This window comes from Citrus clementina, unplaced genomic scaffold, assembly GCF_000493195.1.
Source record: "Citrus clementina cultivar Clemenules unplaced genomic scaffold, Citrus_clementina_v1.0 scaffold_5, whole genome shotgun sequence".
Classification (NCBI taxonomy): Eukaryota; Viridiplantae; Streptophyta; class Magnoliopsida; order Sapindales; family Rutaceae; genus Citrus; species Citrus x clementina.
The window spans coordinates 3,736,059-3,759,839 of record NW_006262201.1 but is presented as its reverse complement, the minus strand read 5'-3'; the positions used below and the strand labels follow the sequence as shown (position 1 = coordinate 3,759,839).

The window sequence follows — 23,781 nt, the reverse complement described above, 5'->3', positions numbered from 1 at the left end:
TATTCTTCCTCATCAAGCTCTGCATAATTTGCTTTTTTGTTCCCAGAAGGACATTCATATCGAAAATGTCCAAGTTTATGGCATCGGTAACACTCCACAGTTTCCTTGTTGAAGTCTGCTCGACCTCTCCCTCTTCCTCTTCCTCTGTAGGCTCCACGACCACGACCTCTTCCTCCTTCATATGTCACCTTTAATGCTTGCTCCTCATAACCTCTTCCTCCTTCATAAGTCACCTTTAAGACCTGTTCCTCACTATTACGCCTCTGGGAACTTTTGTTCATGCAACTATTAGACTCATTGTGTCCCCCCAAGCAGGTGTAATCTTTCTTTTCCTACTAATAAAACTTCTCTCCTACTGTGGAGGTTCACCTTAAAAAAAATAAAACATTGGAGGCCATTTCATGTTTATGATGCGCATTTGAGAAACATGTTTATATTACCAAATGTATGATAGATCAAAAAAATTATTTTACATAATCTAAATAATACATTTAGACTGTTCGGTGCGGCATTAACAGTGTCCGCCGATCACTTTTTTACACAACTGGCAACATCATCGAAGATTAGACTGTTCGCTTGGTTATTATTTATCAGATTGATGATGAATTGATCATACAAATCTGGTAAACTCTGAAATAGAAGCTCTACACATTTATTTTCCTTTATTTTGTGACCCAACATTGTGAGTTGTGAAAATAGAGTCTTCAAGGTGTTGATATGATCGGTCACCAATGTGGTTTCCGCCATTAGAAGAGTGTAAAGTCTCTACCTTAAGAATATCTTATCGTGTAGTGATTTGGCCTATCTTTTTCTCCGCCATACTAGATAACACCCCATTTACAAGTGCCAAGTGTAGATCAGTAATGGTATTTCCATCCATCTCACTCCACTTGTCATCAGTGATTTCTGCAGGCCTTTCCCCAATTACTTCTAAGCAATTATTTTTCCTCAAAATTGCCTGCATCTTTATTTTCCACAACGAAAAAATTATTTCTGTTGAACTTTTTAATTTCATACTTTGTCACCATTTGTTAATAAATACTGCACACAATCGTCCCACTTAAAACCCAAACTCTTTAGGCTCTTATCATCTCTGCGAAAAAACTTTCCTAGACGTGTACAAAACCATCCGATTACTTTACTCACACCATTATTCCCTACTTTGTACCACAAAACTCTTGGATCGCTCCCACCGTTTCTTGTGAACAGTACCGTATACGTGAATAGTGCCATATATGTAGTAACATTTACGTAAATAGTACCCAACTCCAAAAATACAACCAATAGTTCTGAGACCACTGTTAGAAAAGTGATTAGTGAAGTAGATACCCAAGTAAACTGAAATTGAGAAATAATGAGACAATAGAATCACATAAGGACACTAGAAATTACGTGGTTCGACTTTTAGCCTATGTTCACGAGCGAAGATAGAAGGAAAATATTTTACTAGTGAAATGAGGATTACAAGTATTGTAATATTTTTGCTCACTACCCAAAGCCCCAATACACCCAATCTCTAAAATCACTAATCACTCAAATCTCACTCTCTCTTATCTCAAAATGGATTTGAAGAAGAAGAGAAGAATTGGATGTAGAGGAGAGAGGAAATGAAGCTATAAATAATATTATTTTATTATATTTATTATTATTATTATTTTCTTTCCTAAGCGGCCCGCCACCCTTTGTTTCTTCTTCTTCTTCTTTCTTCTTTTTTTTGGTTTCCTTTCCGGTGCGGCACTAACAGTGCCCACCACTCAATTTTTGACAAGCTGAACCAAAATCTTGGTTCCACCTTTGGATATATTAAGTTGTGAGGTTTAATAATATTAAAAATTAACTATATTAAACTCCATGATTTAAAAGGGTGTTCGTATAGAAAAAAAAAAAAAGAGAATGCTGGCACTAAAAAAATTATATACACACACATATATACATACTTCTACTTATATTTGAAAAGATATATTTATCCGTAGAAGGGCAAATGGCAAATTTTTTAGTGAGTCCCACTAAAAGGGAATTGAAGTTGTTGAGAGCACTAGTCTACCAGCCGACCAACCTTAACAACCATTTTGTTCGCATTGTAAAGGAATATTTAGTAATTCATTCATATTATGTTAATGCCATTATTTTTTTATTATTTTTTACTTATTTGCTAGTATATTGAAATTTAATGTGCTAATTTTAGTTTTAAATAATTCTCGCTAAAAGTAAATTTGATTTTTCACAACTTAAAACAAGCAGGTTTTCAGCCAAATGGAGAAGCTCCAATTTCATGTACTAGTAAGGGTGTGACACCTGGCTTAGATGGGGTAGATTGGTCACCTCATCGTCCTCTAAGAACTGAAGAAATCCCTTTAGTTGTCAATGATTTTAGACTTGCTGCTCGTAATGCAATTGAAGCAGGTAATTCTAAGAATATATACTGACGTGTACACTTTCTAAAACACAAATTTGAGCCATGTATCATTGTTTTGATTTATTTAGTTTACTGTTAGCTACAAAATTACATCGGATTGCTTGCCCACTCCTTTAAAAATGAAGAAATTTATGGGTTTGGACACATGTTAAAAAATGCAAAGGATTAAACGAGACAATAATCTTTATTGTTATACATTATTGATTTTCCGTGAAACTAAAATATAGCAGTAGTTCAAGAATGGGGACAACAAGGCTATATATAAACATTTTAGTTCGAAAGTTCCCCTTTTCAGGAGTGCTTTTGTATATATAAAAATGTTTACTTGAACTTAAATGGTTTTTCACAGGTTTTGATGGGGTTGAAATTCATGGAGCAAATGGATACCTGATCGATCAATTCATGAAAGATCAAGTAAATGACAGAACAGATCAATACGGCGGAAACCTAGAAAATCGATGCCGATTCGCGTTGGAAATAGTTCAAGCTGTGGCTAACGAAATCGGAGCTGAAAGAGTTGGCATGAGACTATCATCTTATGCTAGTTACATGGAAACTGGAGACTCAAATCCGGAAGCACTTGGCCTGTACATGGCGAAAGCACTTAACAAATTTAGGCTTCTTGATCTGCACGTAATGGAGCCGCGGATGATCAAAATCAATGATAAGTTTGAAACTATACACAGTTTGCTGCCAATGAGAAGCGGTTTTTAGGGAACTTTCATTTCTGCTGGAGGATACAATAGAGATGACAAAGCTGTTGCTGAAAATAATACAGATTTGGTTGCCTTCGGTCGTTTATTCTTGGCTAATCCGGATTTGCCGAAGGGCTTTGGGCTGAATGCACCTTTGAACAAGTACAACAGAAGCACTTTTTACATTCCTGATCCTGTTGTTGGATACACAGATTATCCTTTCCTAGAAGTTACTGCTTGAGTGCATGATTAATTTATATAGTTAATGCTGGCTTTTCATGTTGTGATTTTTTAAAGTGTTTTTGGCACATGAAAATTGAGGGCAATTTATTATTGTAAACAAGATGAATGTTTGAAATGAAAATAGTTAATGCATGATTCATTTATAACCAGGGATTGCTTCCTAGGTTTGGCTTTTGAATTAGCATTAGGAGTAGTGATATTTGGACCGAAAATTTTAATAAAACAGTGACAAAAACAATAGTAATCCACTATTCCTGATTGGGATTATCATGTTAATTGAAAACAATTAATTAATACATAACCCCAACTGAGTATACTGCTAATTATTTCTGTCTGCACTCTGCAGCCATCCATTATTTTTTTAGCATTACTTGCGCAAATTCTACTTGCTTCTTGCTGGAGAGTAAGTAGTTGATCTTGATCTTATCAAATATCATTGGATCATGGACACCATGATATGGTTCGTCAACCGATCAAAGCAATTAACGTCTCCAGTAAGAAAATAAATAAATAAAACAACTCACAAACCGTGGATTATGGAACACTTGTTATAAAAAAAAAAAGAAAAAAAGAAAAAGAAAGAGCATCATTAATTTTAGCCTTCTAAAAATTTCAATAAATATATTAGCTGGTGTTTTATAGTTGACTATTAAGATACAAGTTTTGTATTCATTCACGTGGTAGGAATCTTATTGAAATAAGAGACCACCATTTAATTTTAGCCTTCTACAGATTTCAATATTGTATATTTGTATTAGTTCGTGTTTCATTGTTGACTATTTAATATATAATTTTGATTTAATTGATCCCCTCATGGTGCCGGCAAAACAGATTAGAAAAGGACAAAAGACTTTTAATTAAGAAAGGTCAATAGAAGTTCCCCAGTAGACGGGAGATCTAATTGCAAACATCAATCTGCGTCACTCCTCTCTTTACATTTTCTTTTACAATAATTGACTTTTAATCCCACGAGACTCAAATTTAGACTTTTCTGATTTGAATTATTTGATCATCTTTTCTATAAAATAGAATGTTGATGGGAGAAGAAGCGATAAGCGGAGAAGAGAATAAGGCGAGGCAGAGTTGAAAGATTAATTGCATCGATGGAAGCGGCCGCCGCCACCACCACCAATATTCCCCTTCTCACTGCTTATAAAATGGGACAATTCAATCTCTCTCACAGGTTCCTTTGCTTATATAATTATTTTATCTACTAAGTTTTTCTTCTAATGTTTGTACGACGACATTATTATTTATATTTTTAAGACACTCCGCTTAATGGGTGAAAATTAGTCATAAATGTTGCTTGTTAGTAATTTATCAACTTTTTTTGAGAATTTATTTTAATTAACATGAACTAATGGATTTGCTTATTTTTGCAGAATGGTATTGGCTCCATTGACAAGAATTAGATCATACAACCACATTCCACAGCCACATGCCATTTTATATTATTCTCAGCGCACTACTAACGGTGGTTTTCTCATTGCTGAAGCAACTGGGGATTCCAACACTGCTCAAGGGTAATTTTGTGAATATATTTTTGCTTCCTTTTTTTCGGTAATTAAACGCATGTCATTTGCATATGTGAATTCTATGAAAAACATAAATATATTTTCAAAATTAATTCCATATGATTCCCAATTTCTTTTTCAAGTCATATTGAACTAATTGGATTTTTTTTTTTTAATTTCTGTTGAGTGTTTCCGTAAATTATATATTGACGCCCTACTTTTAGATGATGCAGAACGATTTTTCTTTGAAGTGTGATTGCAAAGTCTCTGCCAATTGTTTTCCAGAATCTTCAAAAAAGTTCTTTCAGAAGAAAAGGGGTTTGAAATCATAAAAAAAATTTTAATGTTCGAGAAACTAAGAAGTAATGTTGATGTAAGTTGAATATTAATTTCAAAGGGTAGCATAAGAAGCAGATTTTGGAGAAATACTTTTGATAATAACCATTTAATTTAAATAAATTGAAGGTATCCAAACACACCTGGAATTTGGACAAAGGAGCAAGTGGAAGCTTGGAAACCAATTGTGGATGCTGTTCATCAGAAGGGTGGCATCATTTTTTGCCAAATTTGGCATGCAGGCCGAGTCTCTAATTATGGTATGATCAAAAGGTTAATAGACTCAAGAAATATTTTTGTTAAAAACGAAACGATAAAACTAACCTCTTGTTACAAATATTTTAAAAAATAGTGATTAATTAGGTCGATTTTAAAGGAAATAGATACTCAGCAAGAATCTTTTAGATAAATAAAAAATTCAGTTGAGTTATAGGGACCGAAAGAGTATTTACCTTTTAAAGTTATAACGTGTCCTTGTTTGGAACAGTTTCTTAATCAATATAATGTTTTTTTGGGTTTTTTTTTTAAAACTAATTTCTGATTATTTAGTGTAAATAGTGCGAATTTTAATATGATATATATTTAATGAACACAGGCCTTCAGCCAAATGGAGAAGCTCCAATCTCAAGTACTTCTAAGGGAGTGACGCCCCGCGTAGACGGACTAGATTGGTCACCTCCTCGTCCATTGAGCATAGAAGAAATCCCAAAAATTGTAAATGACTTCAGACTTGCCGCTCGAAATGCAATTGAAGCAGGTAACCCTGATCCTATATTAAAATACATATATGACGTCACGCATTTTATGAAATACGAATATGAGTAATGTACTATTGTTTTACTTTCTTTTATGCTATTCTTTGCTACGAATTGAAGCAACTAACAAGTCCTTATTTTAAAATTGGGCCATAGACATTTTAATTCGACAATGTGTTTTTATATATAAAAGGAAAATTTTTAATTTATTTCTATTTACAATGACAATCTTCAATTTACCTTTTAAAAGTGTAAGAACATTAATTAATCCCATTCATTGTTAAAAAAAAAAAAAATCATCACGTACCTCCATTGCCATCATCTTTTGAACGAAAAATAAGGTGAATTAAGGTGTTCACACCTTCGGAAGATAAATTGAAAATTGTCATTTTATTGGGGAGAATTAATTGAAGTTTACCGGTGCTTATTTTAACTTCGGATACCATTTCATAGGTTTTGATGGGGTTGAAATTCATGGAGCAAATGGCTACTTGATTGATCAATTCATGAAAGATCAAGTAAATGACAGGACGGATGAATACGGCGGAAGCCTTGAAAACCGATGCCGATTCGCCCTGGAAGTAGTTGAAGCTGTGGTTCGTGAAATCGGAGCCGAAAGAGTTGGCATGAGACTGTCGCCTTATGCTGAGTGCGCGGAAGCCGTAGACTCAAATCCGGAAGCACTTGGCCTGTACATGGCGAAAGCACTCAACAAATTTAAGCTTCTTTATCTACACGTAATCGAGCCAAGGATGATTCAACTCACTGACAAGTCTGAAACTCAACGCAGCTTGTTGTCGATGAGGAGAGCTTTTGAGGGAACTTTCATTGCTGCTGGAGGATATAGTAGAGATGAAGGCAACAAAGCTGTTGCAGCGAATTATACAGATTTGGTTGCTTTTGGCCGTCTGTTTTTAGCTAATCCGGATTTGCCGAAGCGCTTTGAGCTGAATGCACCTTTGAACAAGTACAACAGAAGCACGTTTTACATTCCTGATCCTGTTGTTGGGTACACAGATTATCCTTTCCTAAAATTAGCTTAAGTTTTAAAACAAAAATTATTAAGTGAGAATGAGAGCGACATTGATTAAAGTGAAATTTGCGAAATTTTGTTCTTGATTTTTGTTGTTATTAATCATTATTTCATAAATAATCGTAGATAAAAAATTTAATTGAATTCAAATTTGATTTGATTCTTTGTTTATTATTTCTGTACAACGAACTTAACAATTCAGAACAGAGATTTAGATTTAATTCGTTTACTAAATTGGTCAAATTTTGAATTCACTGAGGATTTGTAACAAACTCATGTGTTTAGTTGGTTCTACTACCTCACAAACAAGTAAATTTATCTTGTATTAATTTTATAACAAACTCATGAAGTAAATTTATCTGTTTAGTTGGATTTGTAACAAACTGATGGATCGTGGTTGACCCATGATATGGTTTCCCATCAGGCGACTAACAAAAGATCAAAGCTTTTAGCATCTACAAGTAAGCAAAATTAAAAAAATTAAACAACTCACAATTTTCCGTTGATTATTGAACACTCGTTAATTTGAAAAAAGAGCATCATTAATTTTAGGGGTGATTGTCAGTATTTCCGTACTATCATTTATCTTTTATTATTTTTATAGTGATCAATAACGTCTAACCGTATTACCTTTATTTTTAAATATATTTTTATTTTTTTTATTGTCAATTAAATAAAATTATATAAACAGCATTTACATAAAAATTAAGTACTAAAACAATATGTGTTTCGGTGAATAAAAAATCAATAAGAAGATATTTTTCTTTTACTTATTTTCCTTTAAATGTTTTAGTGCAAGGAGAGTTTTAGGGTATTAGAGAAACAGTAAGAGAATAAATGATGTATATTGATTTTAGGAAAAAAGTTAAAGATCCCCCTCAATATTAGTCTTCTAAAAATTTAAATAAATATATTAGTTGGGTGTTTCATAATTGAATATTCAATATATTTTTAGGGTAAATTCTCGTTTAGTCCCTTTGTTTTTTGACTTGAGTGATTATTCATTCCCTATATTTTTAAAAATAACTCAAAAGATCATATAGTAAAATATGTTACATTCTTACCCTTACTTTTTTCTTTTCTTTTACAATTATATCTTTCCGAAAATATTCTTGACATTAATTAATTTATCAACAAAAATTTTGATTAGCAAATTAATGAATAATTATTTATTAGTAAATCAAAGAATAAATATCAGTGCAAAAGAACTAATATTTTTTGTACTTGTGCAACAATTATACTAATAATTATTTATAAATAAATTAATACAAGCCAACTTAAAGCACTTTTTAATATCCTTATAATAATCTTACGAATAATTATTTCATAAAATTTAATTTATCAAATTAATCTTAAAATAAAATAATAATATAAAGTTTGTGTAAATTTTTATATTACTTTTAAAGTTGATTTGATAAATTATCATTGTTTTCTTTTAATTGATATCCTTAAAAAATTACTATAAAAAAAACGTATGGGTTGGAGTGTAATATATTTAACAATAAAGGTATCTTGTGATATTTTTTAAATATTAAAATTAAATAAACACTTAATTAAAAATGTAAGGACTAACAAACATTTACCTTTTTTTTTTTTTTCATTCACGTGGTGGAAATCTTATGGAAAAAAGAGACCGTTATTTAATTTTATACTTCCAGAATTTTCAATTTTTGTATTAGTTCGCGTTTCATATTTGACTGTTTGATATATAATTTGGACTCATTAATTACGAGCCAGATGGAAGGTAAGTGCTAGTTACTCGCTAGATGAAAAATCTAATTGCATACATCACTCCTCTCTTTAAATTTTCTTTTACTTTTATCACAGGAGATTCAAATTCAGACTTTTCTAATTTGAATTATATGCTCATCTTTTCTATAAAATCAGATGTTGAAGGGAGAAGAAGCTATAAGCAGAGAAAGAGATTGAGGCAAGACAGAGTTGAAAGATTGCATCAATGGCAGCAGCCGCCACCACCACCGTTCCTCTTCTCACTCCCTACAGAATGGGACAGTTCAATCTGTCTCACAGGTTCCTTTACCTAATAATTTTTTATCGAACATTAATTATTCGTTTACTCAATTTTTTTGCTACTATTTTTTTCTTCTAATATTTTTATGAGAACATTATTATTTATATCTTTAACGACAATAATGCTAGGGATCTAAACATTGGACTCCCAACTTGAGTCTTGTGTCATTAATTTATTAGATGATAGATTTTCATAACTTGTAAAATTACTTAACTGCTATCCAATGAATGAATATCATATTAGTTATTATTTAAATTAAGACTTATATGCTTGGATACCTAACATTACTCTTTTGAGAAACTCTGGAGAAAAGATCTTAGTCATAAATGTTACTTGTTAGTAATTTATTAACTTTTTCTTTGATGTCATAGGAATACCCAATTTTTCGGATCAATCATCTTCTATGATTTTTGCCATTTCTTGGTCATTTTTTGTTGAAGGATCAAGCTCAATTCTGGGTTTGCGATCAAGAATGACAAGTCGGTTACATTCTCTAGACCTTTATGACATGTTGCTCTTGCATGTATGACATGCCATTTGTAGAGCTTCGGAGGGACTTCTGACATTATGTATTGTCAGATGGAAGACTAGGTGACACACATGATTTTTTACGGGCATCACTTATCAAATTCAACAGCTACATTTGCTGTTTTACATAACAGAGTGGATGAAGCATTGACACGTGTCCAATCAACTGGTGCGAATAGCTGTTAAGGCCGTTATATATCTCTTTGTATATAAGGCCTCATGAGTGGTTATTAAAATCTGGTGATCCTGTCACACACTCTCTGCAACACTGAATCTTGAAAAACTGAAATTAATGAAATCTTGCTTCTCTTTTCGCAATGGATGTAGGTTTGCTTGAAGCCATACCACTATAAATTTCTACTGTCAAATTGTGTAATTTTGTTTCTGTTCTTGTTGTTTTGATTATCATTCTTGAATCGTTAAGAGTCAATTGCATTAAGCTTGATCTTTACAGGTGTAATTCTGAGATTTAAGTGATTAGGAGTGGATCTTAGGGGATTAAACTTGGTTATTTGCTGAGTTTAAATTCAACATTTTTCATGACGATTGTTCTATAATCCTTGTTGAGTGTTTATATACTACTAGAAAAATGGGCTTTACTGATACTAAATTAGTGTCAGTAATTACTTTTCCTGACACTTGTTAATTGTGTCAATAATGCTCCAGCCAGAACACACTGACACTGAAAATTAGTGTCAGTGATTTTTGTGTCAATAATTTTTGTCACAATAGTATCACTAAAATAATGACACGATGGTATCAGTGTTTGATGATATTATTTACATGTCAATGATTAATGTGACTACAGTATCAAGAGCACACTGATTCATTAACGTAAAATATTATTAATGTCATTTTAAAATATTTAGTGTCAGTATTTATTGATGTTATGCTACTTTTGTTAATAGTATATTTTTATTTTAATTATATTTTTTTTTCTACAATCAAAAGAAAACTCAAAATATATTAAATATACCAAATCTCACAACACAATTCACAAACATTCCAAATACATCATTTAAATTAATGTAATTCAATTACACCACTGTTTGGAAAAGAAAAACATAAGTATCAAATTAAGCTTTTGACAAGTTCTAAACAGTAAAGTACTAAATTAAGTTTCAACAAACATTAACGGACAAAAAGAAGCACAAGAGTGTCAATAAATATCCATATGTGGCTTCATTTTTTTCCCACCTACAAGTACATAATATCAATTAGTACACAACAAATAATAAATCTTGGATATTTGGATGAAAAAATCATCATAAATTACTCATATATTACCTTGTGATTTTGGGCTATAATTAACTTGGCAACATATGTAGCCCATTGATTATGAAGTTGCAAGAGCTCTTTCATGACGTACAAGCAACAATATTGTAACATATCCCCACTAATAACAACCTCGCAATTAATCCATATAATTGTTTTGTACATCTCATGGTTATTCACATAATCTCTCCAACAATACGCAGTGTATCAATCATTAAATGTTCATCAGTTAATTAATATAGAGAGAGACAAATTTTTTTAAAAAGAATCTAGCTACCACTTTTTTGATTGCTGTCATTAACCTCTCTTAAATCGTAAGTGAGTGATGAGCAATAAGACGGGCCTTAGTGGCTTTTTAATAAGTCGAGCTAATTCATAAGTGAAGTAACTAATAAAAATTAAGACTTAAAATAAACACAACATCAGAGCTGATATTGAGGTCATACCGGCCGACTATGTGAACACAGCCTTGGAGCGCCTTGCTAAAGCCGATGTTAGATATCGCTTTGTCATCGACGTTGCAAACACAATGAAGTCTACCCCTTAAATTTTCTTCCTTTGATAGCACTTATAAGTTTAGAGGGATATATCAAGTGTTCAATTGTATAGTTACCATATGCCTGGAAGAACATGTCCTTTATTACCCTGCTATGCACACTCTATAAACAGTTAAGACTTCTTGTAGATTTGACTTCAATCACAGTCCCCCCGAGGGGTTGTTAATAAAAGATTGTATGCTACAGAAAAAGATTTACAAAAGGTGAACACGTCCACTAGCCCCAAAAGCACTCCAAGAATTTACAATTAAAAGAACATCTCCAAAAAAAAAAAAATCTATGATGACAAGAATAAACAATGTGTTATGACTTCAAAAGGCCTATTACAAACATTGATCCTTACAAGCTTATAACTTCAATCATGGTCTTATAAAGAAAAATGTTTCTGATATGTATTGTGTGCCTTGGCCATGTGATTCCTACTGCAAAGTCAGGGAAGTATTACTAAAGGCATTTTTTCAAGCCAGGTAAGTAACATGGAAAGGTATCATGCATCTTTCTTGGTGTATTTCCCCAGGAACTCATATTTTGAATTACATTTCTAGGTTTAGCTATCTTTTGTACTTTAGTAGAAAAAAAAACTTATTTATTTGGGCACTTATGCACATATTTCTAATTTCATCCAACTATATACAGTAAATACAATCAATGCCATTACAAAGTGAAAAATGAATCAGAAACAGGAGGAGGCTAACATACCTGCTGTATACGTGTCCTCTTCTGAAAGATTTGATCTTCATATACGGCAACAGATTGGATAAATTTCTCTACTCTATCCAATAAAACCTGAAATTATAATTTGAGCTTGTTCAGTATTTGTTACACTGGCATCTGTGATAGCCAAACAAAAAGGAGGATTCATGACATGAATTAAAGACTGGGAGCAAGCCTTTTTCAAATAGTACATAAGAATAAACAAACAGAGAGAATGATGCATAGATTTGATGTGCTGAGTAAAACAGAGATGTTGTGTTCATTTTTAATAATTGTAAAGGCATATCATTTAAACAAACAAGAAAACTGCATACCATGATGAACCCCTTTCAAAGTGTAAGCTGGTCAGCACAAACCACTTTCAAAGTGTAAGATAGTCAGCACAAACCACTGAGTGCCCAAATTGGCAGAAGAAGCAGGTCTACAAGTTGACAAAACCAGCAACCTCAGTCAAAATTATGATACCAATGCACGCAGTTAGAGGTATGATCATAGCTATCAAAAATAGAGATATGCTCTTCCGGCTACATAGGGGAAAAGAAAAGCATTAAGTGTATTATACTTCTTCCAGCCACTTAAACATGAGGTTTGATTTATGAAGGTAATCAATGATTACTATTAAACTAATCGCATAGTTAATTATTTCTTTGCTGCCCAAAAGGATGTTTCCTTAATACTCCTAGCAGTATCCTGGCTGAAGATTTCATTTCTTCACAAATAATTTTATATGCAGTAGAGTTGGCTTAACCAACTTCTCATCCAGTGAGGAGAAAAAAAGAAGAAAAAAGCAGTTTAATTTTACTGTTATCCATAACACTCCACTTAACTTTATGAGAATCTCATTCTAGTTAATTGAATCATGAAGAATAGTAATTATATTACAGCGAATGGTAAGGGCACTGCCCTGCTTAGTTTCCAGTGTAATGTACAGATTCCAGAAACATATCTTTCTCTGAGCTATTTTCTCAGCAACGAAACAACATCTCTGTTTTCTTTCATATGCAAAGAGATAAAATGGATCAATTTAAATGAAGAAAGAACAAAAAGTCTTAACATACCACCCATATAATTATAAGCAATTTATTCGGGGCCAAAGGATTCGATGTATGGTATCTCACAAAGGTTGTTTGCCTTGTTTCGAAACAACATCTCTTGCAATTTCTATTCCATAAAAAAAAATCAGCTGCTCATTTGTGATAAAAACAAAATTTAAAATAAAATCAATAGATCTAAAATCAACTGTGGCTTCACGGAACCTAAAGCCACAATGTTAATTGATCTTAAAAGTTTGTTATAAAATCATATGTAGAAGCAGTTAGTTTTGATAAGAATCAATTTCAAATCAACAACAATCAAGACAATGACAGCAAGGCAATCATGAACTCTACAAAAGGAAGGAATAAATTTTCCAGCTAAAGGCTTACCAAGTTCAAGACTTGACAACAACGGCTAGTATTAGTTTTAGCCTAAACTTTCTCAAATCACAATCTTCGTGGATATAATAAGAAACTCTCCTATGTCAAGCCATAACATAGTCCTAAAATACCTCATTATCTTTGTATAAATTGTATAGGATCATGAAAGGAAAAGGTGTGAAGAAGAAATAATATTTTCCTTCAGCTATTTAATCTATATCAAATTATCTTTTATGGTATCAGAGCAGATGGCTGAAAATTTTGCAGAACCAAAACTCACCATTCAATCCTTTCATCAATGTGCCAGTCTTGTTTCTATTAAACTCACATCAAATAATTATCTTCTATGGAAGTCTCAAGTCCTTCCTTTAATCAAAAGCCTCGAGATGGAGCATCACATTGCAAAAGACAAGACTCCAACGAAGATGGTTACACAAGATGGGAAAGAAATAATAAATCCGGAATTTATCCAATGGATGAATAATGATGGATTATTGATGACATGGCTTAGAGGGATGATGGTTGAAGATGTTCTGAGCTTGATTGTAGAAGACCAAACTGCTTGTGAAGTATGGCTCTCCATTGAAGAGCAGATGCTTCCAGCCACCAAGGAACAAGAATCTTGGTTGAAGGATAGCCTCTACTCCCTTAAAAAGGGAAATACCAAGCTCGAAGAATTTCTTAAGAAATTCAAATCATTGTGCGACAACTTGACAACAATTGGGAAACCAATTTCTGATGAAGACAAAGTCTTCCAACTTGCACGATCCTTGGGGCCTAAGTACGCGGACTTCAAGACTGCCATGCTAACTAAGCCTCCATATCCAACTTTAAAGCAGTTCATCCTTGCTCTTCAGAATCATGAACAAACCATAATGGTACAAAAACAAGAAGATGTTATGCTTGTTAATCAAAATCAGGCGTTCTTTGGTGCTAGAGGAAGGGGAAGAAACCAAAGAGGAGGTAGAAACGGTGGTCGTGGAAGAGGTTTTGTGCAAAATGGTGGGGGCCCAAACAAAAATGGAAGCCATTCATATCAAAACGAAAATAAAGTCATTAATTCTCAAAAAAGACAAATTGCCTCAAATGCTCAAACTGCTCCAAAGAGCAATGCCAACCATCAAGAAAAAGAAGACATCATTATTTGTCAAATATGTGGAAAAAAGGGCCACAGTGCTGCTGTATGTTGGAGCCGATATGAATATCTGGATCAAGAAGAAGTGCCACAAGCCCTTGCTGCGATGCACTTTAATGAATCAAACGATCAACATTTGTATGTGGACTCGGGGGCTTCTGCACACATGGTCAATGATCCAGGTAAACTCGACAAAATTTTTAGTTATAAAGGCCATGATAAGATTTTTGTAGGTAACGGACAAAAACTTGATATATCACATATTGGAAATATTTCTATAAAAACTAAATATGGCCCTTTATTACTAAAAGATGTACTTGTTGTCCCTCAATTGAAAAAGAATTTACTATCTGTGGCACAACTTACTAATGATTTTCCTTGTTCTCTTGAATTTGATGCTAACGGCTTTATTGTTAAGAATAAACAGAACAAAGTGCTGGCGAAAGGCAGTAGAAGCGGCAATCTCTATGTTTTGGAGGAAAGCAATCAGAAAGCATTAAATGCAATAAAAGGAAATTTTGATACAATAGAACTTTGGCACAAACGGCTTGGACATCCAAGTCTTGAAGTTTTACGTATTTTAAAATCAAGGAAGGAGATCAACTTTTCTAGTTGGAATAAAATATCTAGTATTTGTGCTTCATGTCAATTAGGAAAAAGTTGTAAACTTCCATTTAATTTGTCTAATAAAATATCAGAATTTCCATTACAAAAAGTTCATTGTGATTTGTGGGGTCCTGCACCAGTTAATTCGAATCAAAACTTCAGATTTTATGTGCTTTTCATTGATGATTGCACTAGATTCTCATGGTTATTTCCTTTAAAATGAAAATCTGACTTCTTTGATTGTTTTTTAAGGTTTCAGCGTCAAGTGGAGAATCAATTGGAAAGGAAAATCAAAATTTTCCAATGTGATGGGGGTGGTGAATTTAATTCGAAAATATTTATTGATCATCTGCAGATTTGCGGTATTACAGGACAAATTTCATGCCCTTACACACCACAGCAAAATGGAGTGGCAGAGAGAAAACATCGGCATATTTCAGAGACGGCATTGACATTAATGTTCCAAGCTCAAATACCTTTGACTCTTTGGGTTGAAGCATTTATGACAGCCACATATCTAATTAATCTCATGCCGCTCTCTACTGTTTCTATGAAATCTCCTTATGAAAAGCTTTTCAAAAAGGCTCCTGATTACAAGCAATTAAGAATTTTTGGATGCAGGTGTTTCCCTTACTTAAGGGATTACAATAAAAATAAATTTGACAAAAAATCTCTTCCATGCGTTTTCCTTGGGTACAACCCCATACACAAGGGCTATCGTTGTTTGGATCCGGACACCAAACGTGTCTATATATCTAGACATGTGAAATTTGATGAAAGTGTATTTCCTTTTGCTGAATTATCTCCTTTAATGAATTTGCAGGAAAAACTTAACAATGAAGAATTTCCTAGCAGTGAAGAAAACAATTTAATGCAAGAAAATTTGATGCCATCAAATTCTTCATCTTTACTTCCACGATGTTGCTTAAAGTCATGTGAAAGGCCCACAATTGTTGAAAACATGGACATTTCAAAAGTTGTGATGACGCCAAACTTACCATCTGGAGCTGAAAAAGGCAATTCTAAAGGCAATAACAGCTCTAAGGATACTGGAGAAAATGTCTCCAACACTAGCAAAGAAATTGTCATACAGCCAATAGCCATGCCAACTCAACCCCAAAATTTGATTGAAATTACCAACCATGACTTCCCTGATATATCTAATCGACTTTCCATTGAATTACCAATTCAACCTGTGAATGCATTATCCCAAACAAAAGCCACCACAAACAATCATCCTGTGACCTCAACCGAAACAATTTCAAATACACACCCAATGGTCACCCGTCATAAGTTAAAAAATAACCCCAGTTTAGCATTGCAAACATCTATTACTACTGAGCCAAAAACATTGAAAAGTGCACTCAAATATCCTCAGTGGGTTACTGCAATGAATGAAGAACTTCAAGCCTTAAATCAAAATAACACATGGACTCTTGTTCCTAGACCAAAAAATGCAAATATTATTGGGTCCAAGTGGGTGTATCGAATTAAGTACACAGATACGGGAGCCATTGAAAGATTCAAAGCACGGCTTGTAGCAAAAGGGTTTACACAAGTTCCTGGAATTGACTATGAAGAAACCTTTAGTCCAGTCATCAAGCACACAACAATTAGACTTGTCTTAGCCCTTGCCGTGAATCTCAACTGGTCAATGAAACAACTTGACGTGAGAAATGCATTTCTTCATGGCCATTTAAATGAAACAGTGTACATGGAGCAGCCACCAGGTTTTATCAATCCTAAACTACCATCGCATGTGTGCAAATTGAACAAATCACTCTACGGGCTTAAACAAGCCCCGCGAGCATGGTTTGATTGCTTGTGTCGTGCACTTCTTAATCTTGGCTTCCAAAATAGCAAGGCTGATACTTCCCTTTTTATACTGCATTTTGAATCTAATATTGTTTTATTATTGGTTTATGTTGATGATGTGATAATAACGGGCAATAATAGCAAAATAATTCAACACATCATTCATACTCTTAGTTCTCAATTTGCCTTAAAAGATCTTGGTTCATTAAATTATTTCTTAGGTATTGAAATCAAGAAATTTAAACAAGGTATCTTTCTTTCGCAGGCCAAATACGCAAGGGATTTACTTGACAAAACAAAGATGCAAGATAGTACAGCCGTTGCCACACCAATGGCTGTGAAAGAGGTACCAAGATTTGATGATGCACAACCCGTCAATGCGACTGAGTATCGACAAATAGTGGGAAGTCTTCAATACCTCACTTTCACCAGACCAGATATCACACATGCAGTCAACAAAGTGTGTCAAAAATTCCAACAACCAACGAAGGCTGATCTTCGAGCTGTCAAACGGATATTGCGGTACCTCAAAGGGACGCTTAACTTTGGACTTCGCTATTTGAAACAAACTTCCTTGACACTTTATGGGTTCTCAGATTCAGATTGGGCGGGTTGCCCTTTAACTCGACGAAGTACTAGTGGCTTCTGCATTTACCTTGGATCAAATTGTATCTCATGGAGTTCAAAAAAAGCAAACCACCGTTGCTCGTTCGAGTGCAGAAGCTGAATATCGTTGCATGGCATCTACGGCAATCGAACTCACTTGGCTTACGTACATATTCAAAGAGATTGGCATAAACCTGATAAAGCCTCCAGTTCTTATTTGTGACAATATCAGCGCCCTCCATATGTCAAAAAATCCTGTTTTCCATGCACGGACCAAGCACATTGAGCTTGATTATCATTTTGTTCGTGAAAAAGTAACAAGTGGATTGCTCAACACAAGATATATTCCATCATCACAGCAAACGGCAGATTTATTCACTAAACCATTGTCCAAAGCATTATTCTCAAAATTTCGGCACAAACTTGGAATACACCCCGTGGCAATTCCTAGTTTGAAGGGGCCTGATAAGAATCAATTTCAAATCAACAACAATCAAGACAATGACAGCAAGGCAATCATGAACTCTACAAAAGGAAGGAATAAATTTTCCATCTAAAGGCTTACCAAGTTCAAGACTTGACAACAACGGCTAGTATTAGTTTTAGCCTAAACTTTCTCAAATCACAATCTTCGTGGATATAATAGGAAACTCTCCTATGTCAAGCCATAACATAGTCCTAAAATACCTCCTTATCTTTGTATAAATTGTATAGGATCATGAAAGGAAAAGGTGTGAAGAAGAAATAATATTTTCCTTCAGCTATTTAATCTATATCAAATTATCTTTTAAGTTTCAATAAGAAGTACATGACATTTAGTAGAGCAATTTTAAAGAATTCTCTATACCAAAAAAAAGACATGGATACCCGTTGAACTCTCTTACTGGTCACAGGACACTTAGGTCCATTATCTCTTTTCTTCATGCTCTATTTATCCATTTAAGCTTACCTTGAACAGAGATTGTGGCAGTATAGCAGCGACGATGGAGATTGAGGCAGTGCGACAATGACGACAGCGGCTGACAGAGGCTGAGAAGTTATTACCGGTGACGAACGGTTGAGTATTGATGATAACTGGAAGTAGTTACGGCCTATTGGTGATGACCGCAGTGGATTAGTTATGGGTGACGGTCAAAAATCATAAGTCACGACAGTGGGTTTCCAACTTTGGTGCACGAGATATGACAGGAGATGATGACAGCAAAAGAGACAAAAATATAGAGAACAAACTTTGGTGCATCGGGGATGACGGCAGTGGCTAGTCGAAAGTAGTGACGGAAGTGGCTAGTCGAGAGTAGTGACGACAGTGGCGGAAGAGATTTTGGGTATGTCGGCGGCGTGATGGTGATTTGTTTTGTTTTCGATTGACAAGGTGATGAAATGGGGGAAAGAGATTAGGGATTTTGCTTTTGCTATTATATTTTTGTTTTTAATTCTTTTAAAAAATACTCGTATCTTGAATCTGTAGGTCTTGTGGTCTTTGGATCAAATGTAAAAATTTTAAATTTTAAAAGTCTTTGGTTCGAGTCGGAAGATTTACAAATCATAGTAATTTTTTTTTAACCTCTGATACTTCAGTGCCAGTGGTTTTTGATACTTAATTTACTGACACACTGATATCAGTAATTTGTAATACCTATTTGTTAAAAGCGGAAAATGGTGCATATGCATACAATTACTGATACTTTTTAAAAAATGTCAGAAACTAAGTGTCAGTAAAGGTCATTTTTGTAGTAGTGTTAGAACATTTTATTTGAACTTGTAATTAAAATTAGTCAGTAGTCCAGCAGGTGAAAAACAGAGCCTCAAGCGAGGTTTTGCGATTCTATTTTGATCTAAGCCTCATTTTTCACGATCCTTGTTTCTCCGTAACCTTCTTGAGTGCTTTAGAATTTTATCTTGGCTTTGTTAACAAAAGGCCATGTGAGGCTGGTTCTATAGAGGAAATAGGCACCATTAGTCACCTTACGACCAAAGATTTCGAGCATTCCGGACAGGTTGGTGGTCCAAAAATTTTCATCCCAACTTTTAATTGCCTATTGATGGTGTTAGGAAATTGAGCTTCCTCCCAAGATCTCTCCAAGCAATTTATCAAGCAACAAATTAATAAGAAAAATTAAATGGAGAATATACCAATCACACAACACAAGATTTACGTGGAAAACTCCAAATCCGAAGTAAAACCACTGCCGTTGTCACAAGACAACCAGAGAAAAAAATTCACTATGTGAAAAATTATTACAACCACTTTCAGAAATAAATTTTCTCTCACCGAAGCTCCAAATACATAATCCCGAGAAATATCCCTTAACAAAGCAAACCCGTAATACCCATATTGAGGAGCCAACTTCTCCTTCAATATAACTACATGCTTAAGAACATTTTTCTCTCTCAATTTCTCACCAAAACTTGGATTCCTTCTCTGGGATTTGGGATACAAACAATAAGGAGGAGCACTCCTCTATTTATAGCCACCAGTGACTACTGTCCATCTTGCGGCTACTATTCATTTTGTGGCTTTTCTTTTCTTCATTCTCCCACTTGGAGATTTGATTTTTCAACTCTCTTTCTTTTTTAATCAATTTTCAACAGATGGAAATCAAATGAAGATCATAGGAATAAATATTGATTCTAAAGGGAAAGGTCTGATTGGAATCAGATGAATAGATCCTTCTCAATCAAACAAATATGGTCAAAGATCAATTATTATCTAAATGAGATAAAAAAAAAAAAACAGAATAAATTTTCTAAGATTCAGTTCCTCAATCGAACCATCCTCAGGATGGCCTTTTCTAAACCCAATTCAAGTACACAGCTCTAAACACTCAACAATTATTATAGAAAAAGCATCAGGAAAAATCAACAAGAAATGAATTAGTTACACAATGGGACAATAACTCCGTTTAGTCAGCTTTTATAACCGTGTTTTGTAGCTACCTTTGGCAACCAAGTCGCAGCTAGCTAATTCTCTCCAACTGCTGTCTATGATGATGCCGCGGCCATAAGTAGATGAGTATATATCAAGCAACAGAGGAAACTGCAACAATGCAAATAAGGTGACAGGGACACATCCAACAAGGGCAATTGGAATGAAAATCAGATTCCATTTATGAGAAAGAGATATGTGAACGGTTGCACCAAAGGATACCATCATGCTTGCAATAGAAAAGAACAAGGCGACGAGGCCAATAATTAACTTCCTTGGTAACGATACAAGAAAATCGTCTTCTGCGTAGCGTGAAGTGAGGATGCCCAAGAACATTAGAACTGACGTAATGGAAGAAAAAAGCGCAAGCATATCTGAAATGGCAAAAATCATGAAAGATTTTTCATGTAAAAGATTTGGTATTCCTCTGCTGTCACTGCCACCAGGTACCGTGAAAGCTGCGGCAAACACTACAGTGATAATGAGTGCAGCTACAACTGAGCAAGATGAAGCTGTTTCCTTCATCCATTTTTCTCCATCTTTCACTAATTCCTTGTGTTCTTCGGTAAAGACCTCTCTAGGAGTTTTGTTGGAACTCTTTTCATCTCCTAGCCTGTGTGGATGGATAAGTTTTTCTACCGCCTGCAGAGAAGTCATAAACACGAGGACTAAAACTTTCTTTTAAGGTAGATTTCTGGGTGCAGAAAGGCTCAATGTACTTAATGGGAAGATGATAACTAAAGGCATTTGGACTAAGAAATTAGTCGGAAATTTTCATTTTGAAGAATTGTTTATGCGTTCTCACGCCTACATATGCCCTGCAAATGCCAAAGTGATAGAACGCTCACAGAAACAAGTTAAAAACGGCGCTGGTTTACCTTGTTTTTTAATTTTTTAAATCGGAACTGTTGCTTGAAATCTTATTTTTGTCTATGTTTCTGTCAATTTTTTTAGTCTTAATATCAATACTTATTTCTCCTATTGTGCCACAAACATCAAATTGTGACTATTAAATATCAAAAGGTGTATTAAGTTGTCGGATGAGCAATCACACCTTGAACCATTGCAACTCCCGCTGCATCTGCAATGCTGCACCAGCCACTTCACTTGAAGGTACCAATTCTGCCGCTAAATGCAGAATGTTGTTGCCAGAATTGCCTTCTGTAGAAAATAAATTTATTGTGAAATTTACACGATGTATTAGATTAAAAACTTTTTCACGACGATGTAAAACTGCAACATCAAATATGTTACGCCGATCCTCATTCAACACATCTGCAGTCATGTTATGGGCCATAATAAATTCATTGACAAACTCATGTATCCCCAATCTTGCAGCTGTGAACAATGCTCCCTTCAATTCTCTTCTGTGACGGGTCCAAATCACTTCTTTACAGATAATTCTGACAATTTCAACTGTCTGCATGTGCGCTAACTTTTGTTCATGTATAGCTTTGATGCTGGGGGCTGCAATTGAACTCGATCAATAAAAAGGAGATAAATAAATTGATTTCAAACAACTATATTTTAATTGAACACAGCCTCTCAAGACTTACCTAGTCGCATGAGGGCATTCCAGAGCATCCAATACGATTTATGCCACGTTGCACCTGTCATAAGTATAAACAAACGAAATAGCTTTCAATTCAGAATCATAAATTCTAGAAGACTTAGTATATAACAGTTTTACAGACCAAATGTCGTAGTGATTTTCTTAGCAGATCCAAAACGTGTGGATGTTTTTGAGTGGATTTTGGATGTCACGATAAGGTTCTCCATGTCTCCATCCACATTTTGATTACCGTTGGTCTGAATGGAAGGAACAAGTTCCTCTTCCACAGGAGTGCCTGCAAATTTATTTGCTTGGTTTTGTTAGGTCACACAAATAAACACTATATATACACACATATATATGGGGTCATCTTCCAATTAGTGCCTCCTCATTTTATTAAAATGAGGGCTCCTTCATTGGAGGATCACTATATAGATGTGTGTGTGTGTTCGTAAAAGATTGTTGACACCAACAATTGTAAATTAAGCGTTGCAAATGTCCAAGCCGACTCCCACTTGCAAACGCGTAAGGCTTTTCAGCCAACGTGTTTAGAACAATTCTCCGAGAGTCGATGTTGTCACGGCCAATCGTTGGACGAAGCTTCAATAAATCCAAAGCTACATCTAATTAATGAACAAAGTCAGAGTAGTGGCGATGTATTTGATCTCTATATAATGCGAGCATCATATATAGACATATATAAACGAAGATAATAAAACTAAAGTATAACCAAGCAATCAACAGTAGAAACAGGAATTTGGTTTAGCGGAGCACATTATTCGAAAGCGGCAAACAAGATTTAAGTGTGTATATCTAAACAATTCAATGTTCATTCGATAATACTGACCGTATAAAGTAGCGTCGATGAGAAATGAAAGCATGTTGGCACCATCCTTGCCGCTGTAGATGTCTACTCCATGAGTTACCTCTAGTAGATACTGAAACGTATCCTTATGACCCTTATACGCTGCCATTTGAACCGGAAGATCGTTTTCCTTGCTCCTTATGGTTGTTAAATCAGGGTTATACTTCACTAGGACTTTTAAGGCCCTTAGATTCCCTTTTCCCGCACAGTGAAATAGAGCTGTGCACCCAAGTACATCTTGTCGTGCTAGTGTTTGTGGATCGACCTTTGACGCCAGCTTATCGAGGAGGCATGTGACGTCATCAGACTCAACATCAACCCATAACTCCACAATCGCGTGAAATATTGTCTTTGAACACGGTGCAAAAGTCTTGGCGGTCAAGGCATCGGGATCATTAGTGACGAAATCTTCCACACCTCGCCAATCATTCTTCTCTATCATTCTGTAGAGCGGCCAATAACGAACATAATAATCATCCTCCCCTTGACCATCTGAGTTAATCGTCATGAAAACAGAATCTATAAATTATATAATCGTTATTATTATTTTGAAAAATTAATTAATAATACTGAAATTGAATCAGTAAATTAACAATTAATTAATCTCTTTATGTTAATTATTTATTTACCTATTGAACTCTGTAAATCTTTAGTTTGTTCAGTTATTTCCTCCTCTTGATCATCTGAGTTAATCATCATGAAAACAGAATCTATTAATTATATAATTGTTATTATTATTTTGAAAATTAATTAATAATACTGA

The 23,781-nt window shown here is 34.3% G+C and overlaps 2 protein-coding genes and 2 pseudogenes across 3 annotated transcripts in view; 3 read left to right on the top strand and 1 right to left on the bottom strand.

The window, feature by feature from the left end:
* The first annotated feature begins 1,560 nt into the window (after positions 1 to 1,560).
* On the top strand, positions 1,561 to 3,352 carry LOC112097781 (annotated as a pseudogene).
* Positions 3,353 to 4,451: 1,099 nt separating this feature from the next.
* LOC112098365 (putative 12-oxophytodienoate reductase 11) lies at positions 4,452 to 8,897 on the top strand. 2 transcript variants are annotated; one of them, XM_024184515.1, is made up of 6 exons: positions 4,458 to 4,537; positions 4,737 to 4,877; positions 5,334 to 5,464; positions 5,800 to 5,961; positions 6,413 to 6,968; positions 8,880 to 8,897. In XM_024184515.1, the coding sequence occupies exons 1-6, from the start codon at positions 4,458 to 4,460 to the stop codon at positions 8,884 to 8,886; spliced, it is 1,077 nt and encodes a 358-aa protein (XP_024040283.1). In that variant the 3' UTR covers positions 8,887 to 8,897. The 2 variants fall into 2 exon arrangements, with proteins under 2 accessions (XP_024040284.1, XP_024040283.1); XM_024184516.1 differs by lacking the exon at positions 8,880 to 8,897 and having other exon boundaries at positions 4,452 to 4,537; positions 6,413 to 7,002.
* A 49-nt stretch (positions 8,898 to 8,946) lies between these two features.
* LOC112098256 (putative 12-oxophytodienoate reductase 11) overlaps positions 8,947 to 23,781 on the top strand; it is a 61,474-nt gene continuing 46,639 nt past the window's right edge. Inside the window, exon 1 of the mRNA XM_024183982.1 lies at positions 8,947 to 9,023. Coding sequence (XP_024039750.1) covers positions 8,950 to 9,023 — 74 coding nt within the window. The 5' untranslated portion in view covers positions 8,947 to 8,949. The remainder of the gene's footprint in view (positions 9,024 to 23,781) is intronic.
* The window catches only part of LOC18040674, an 8,491-nt pseudogene continuing 5,133 nt past the window's right edge, over positions 20,424 to 23,781 (bottom strand).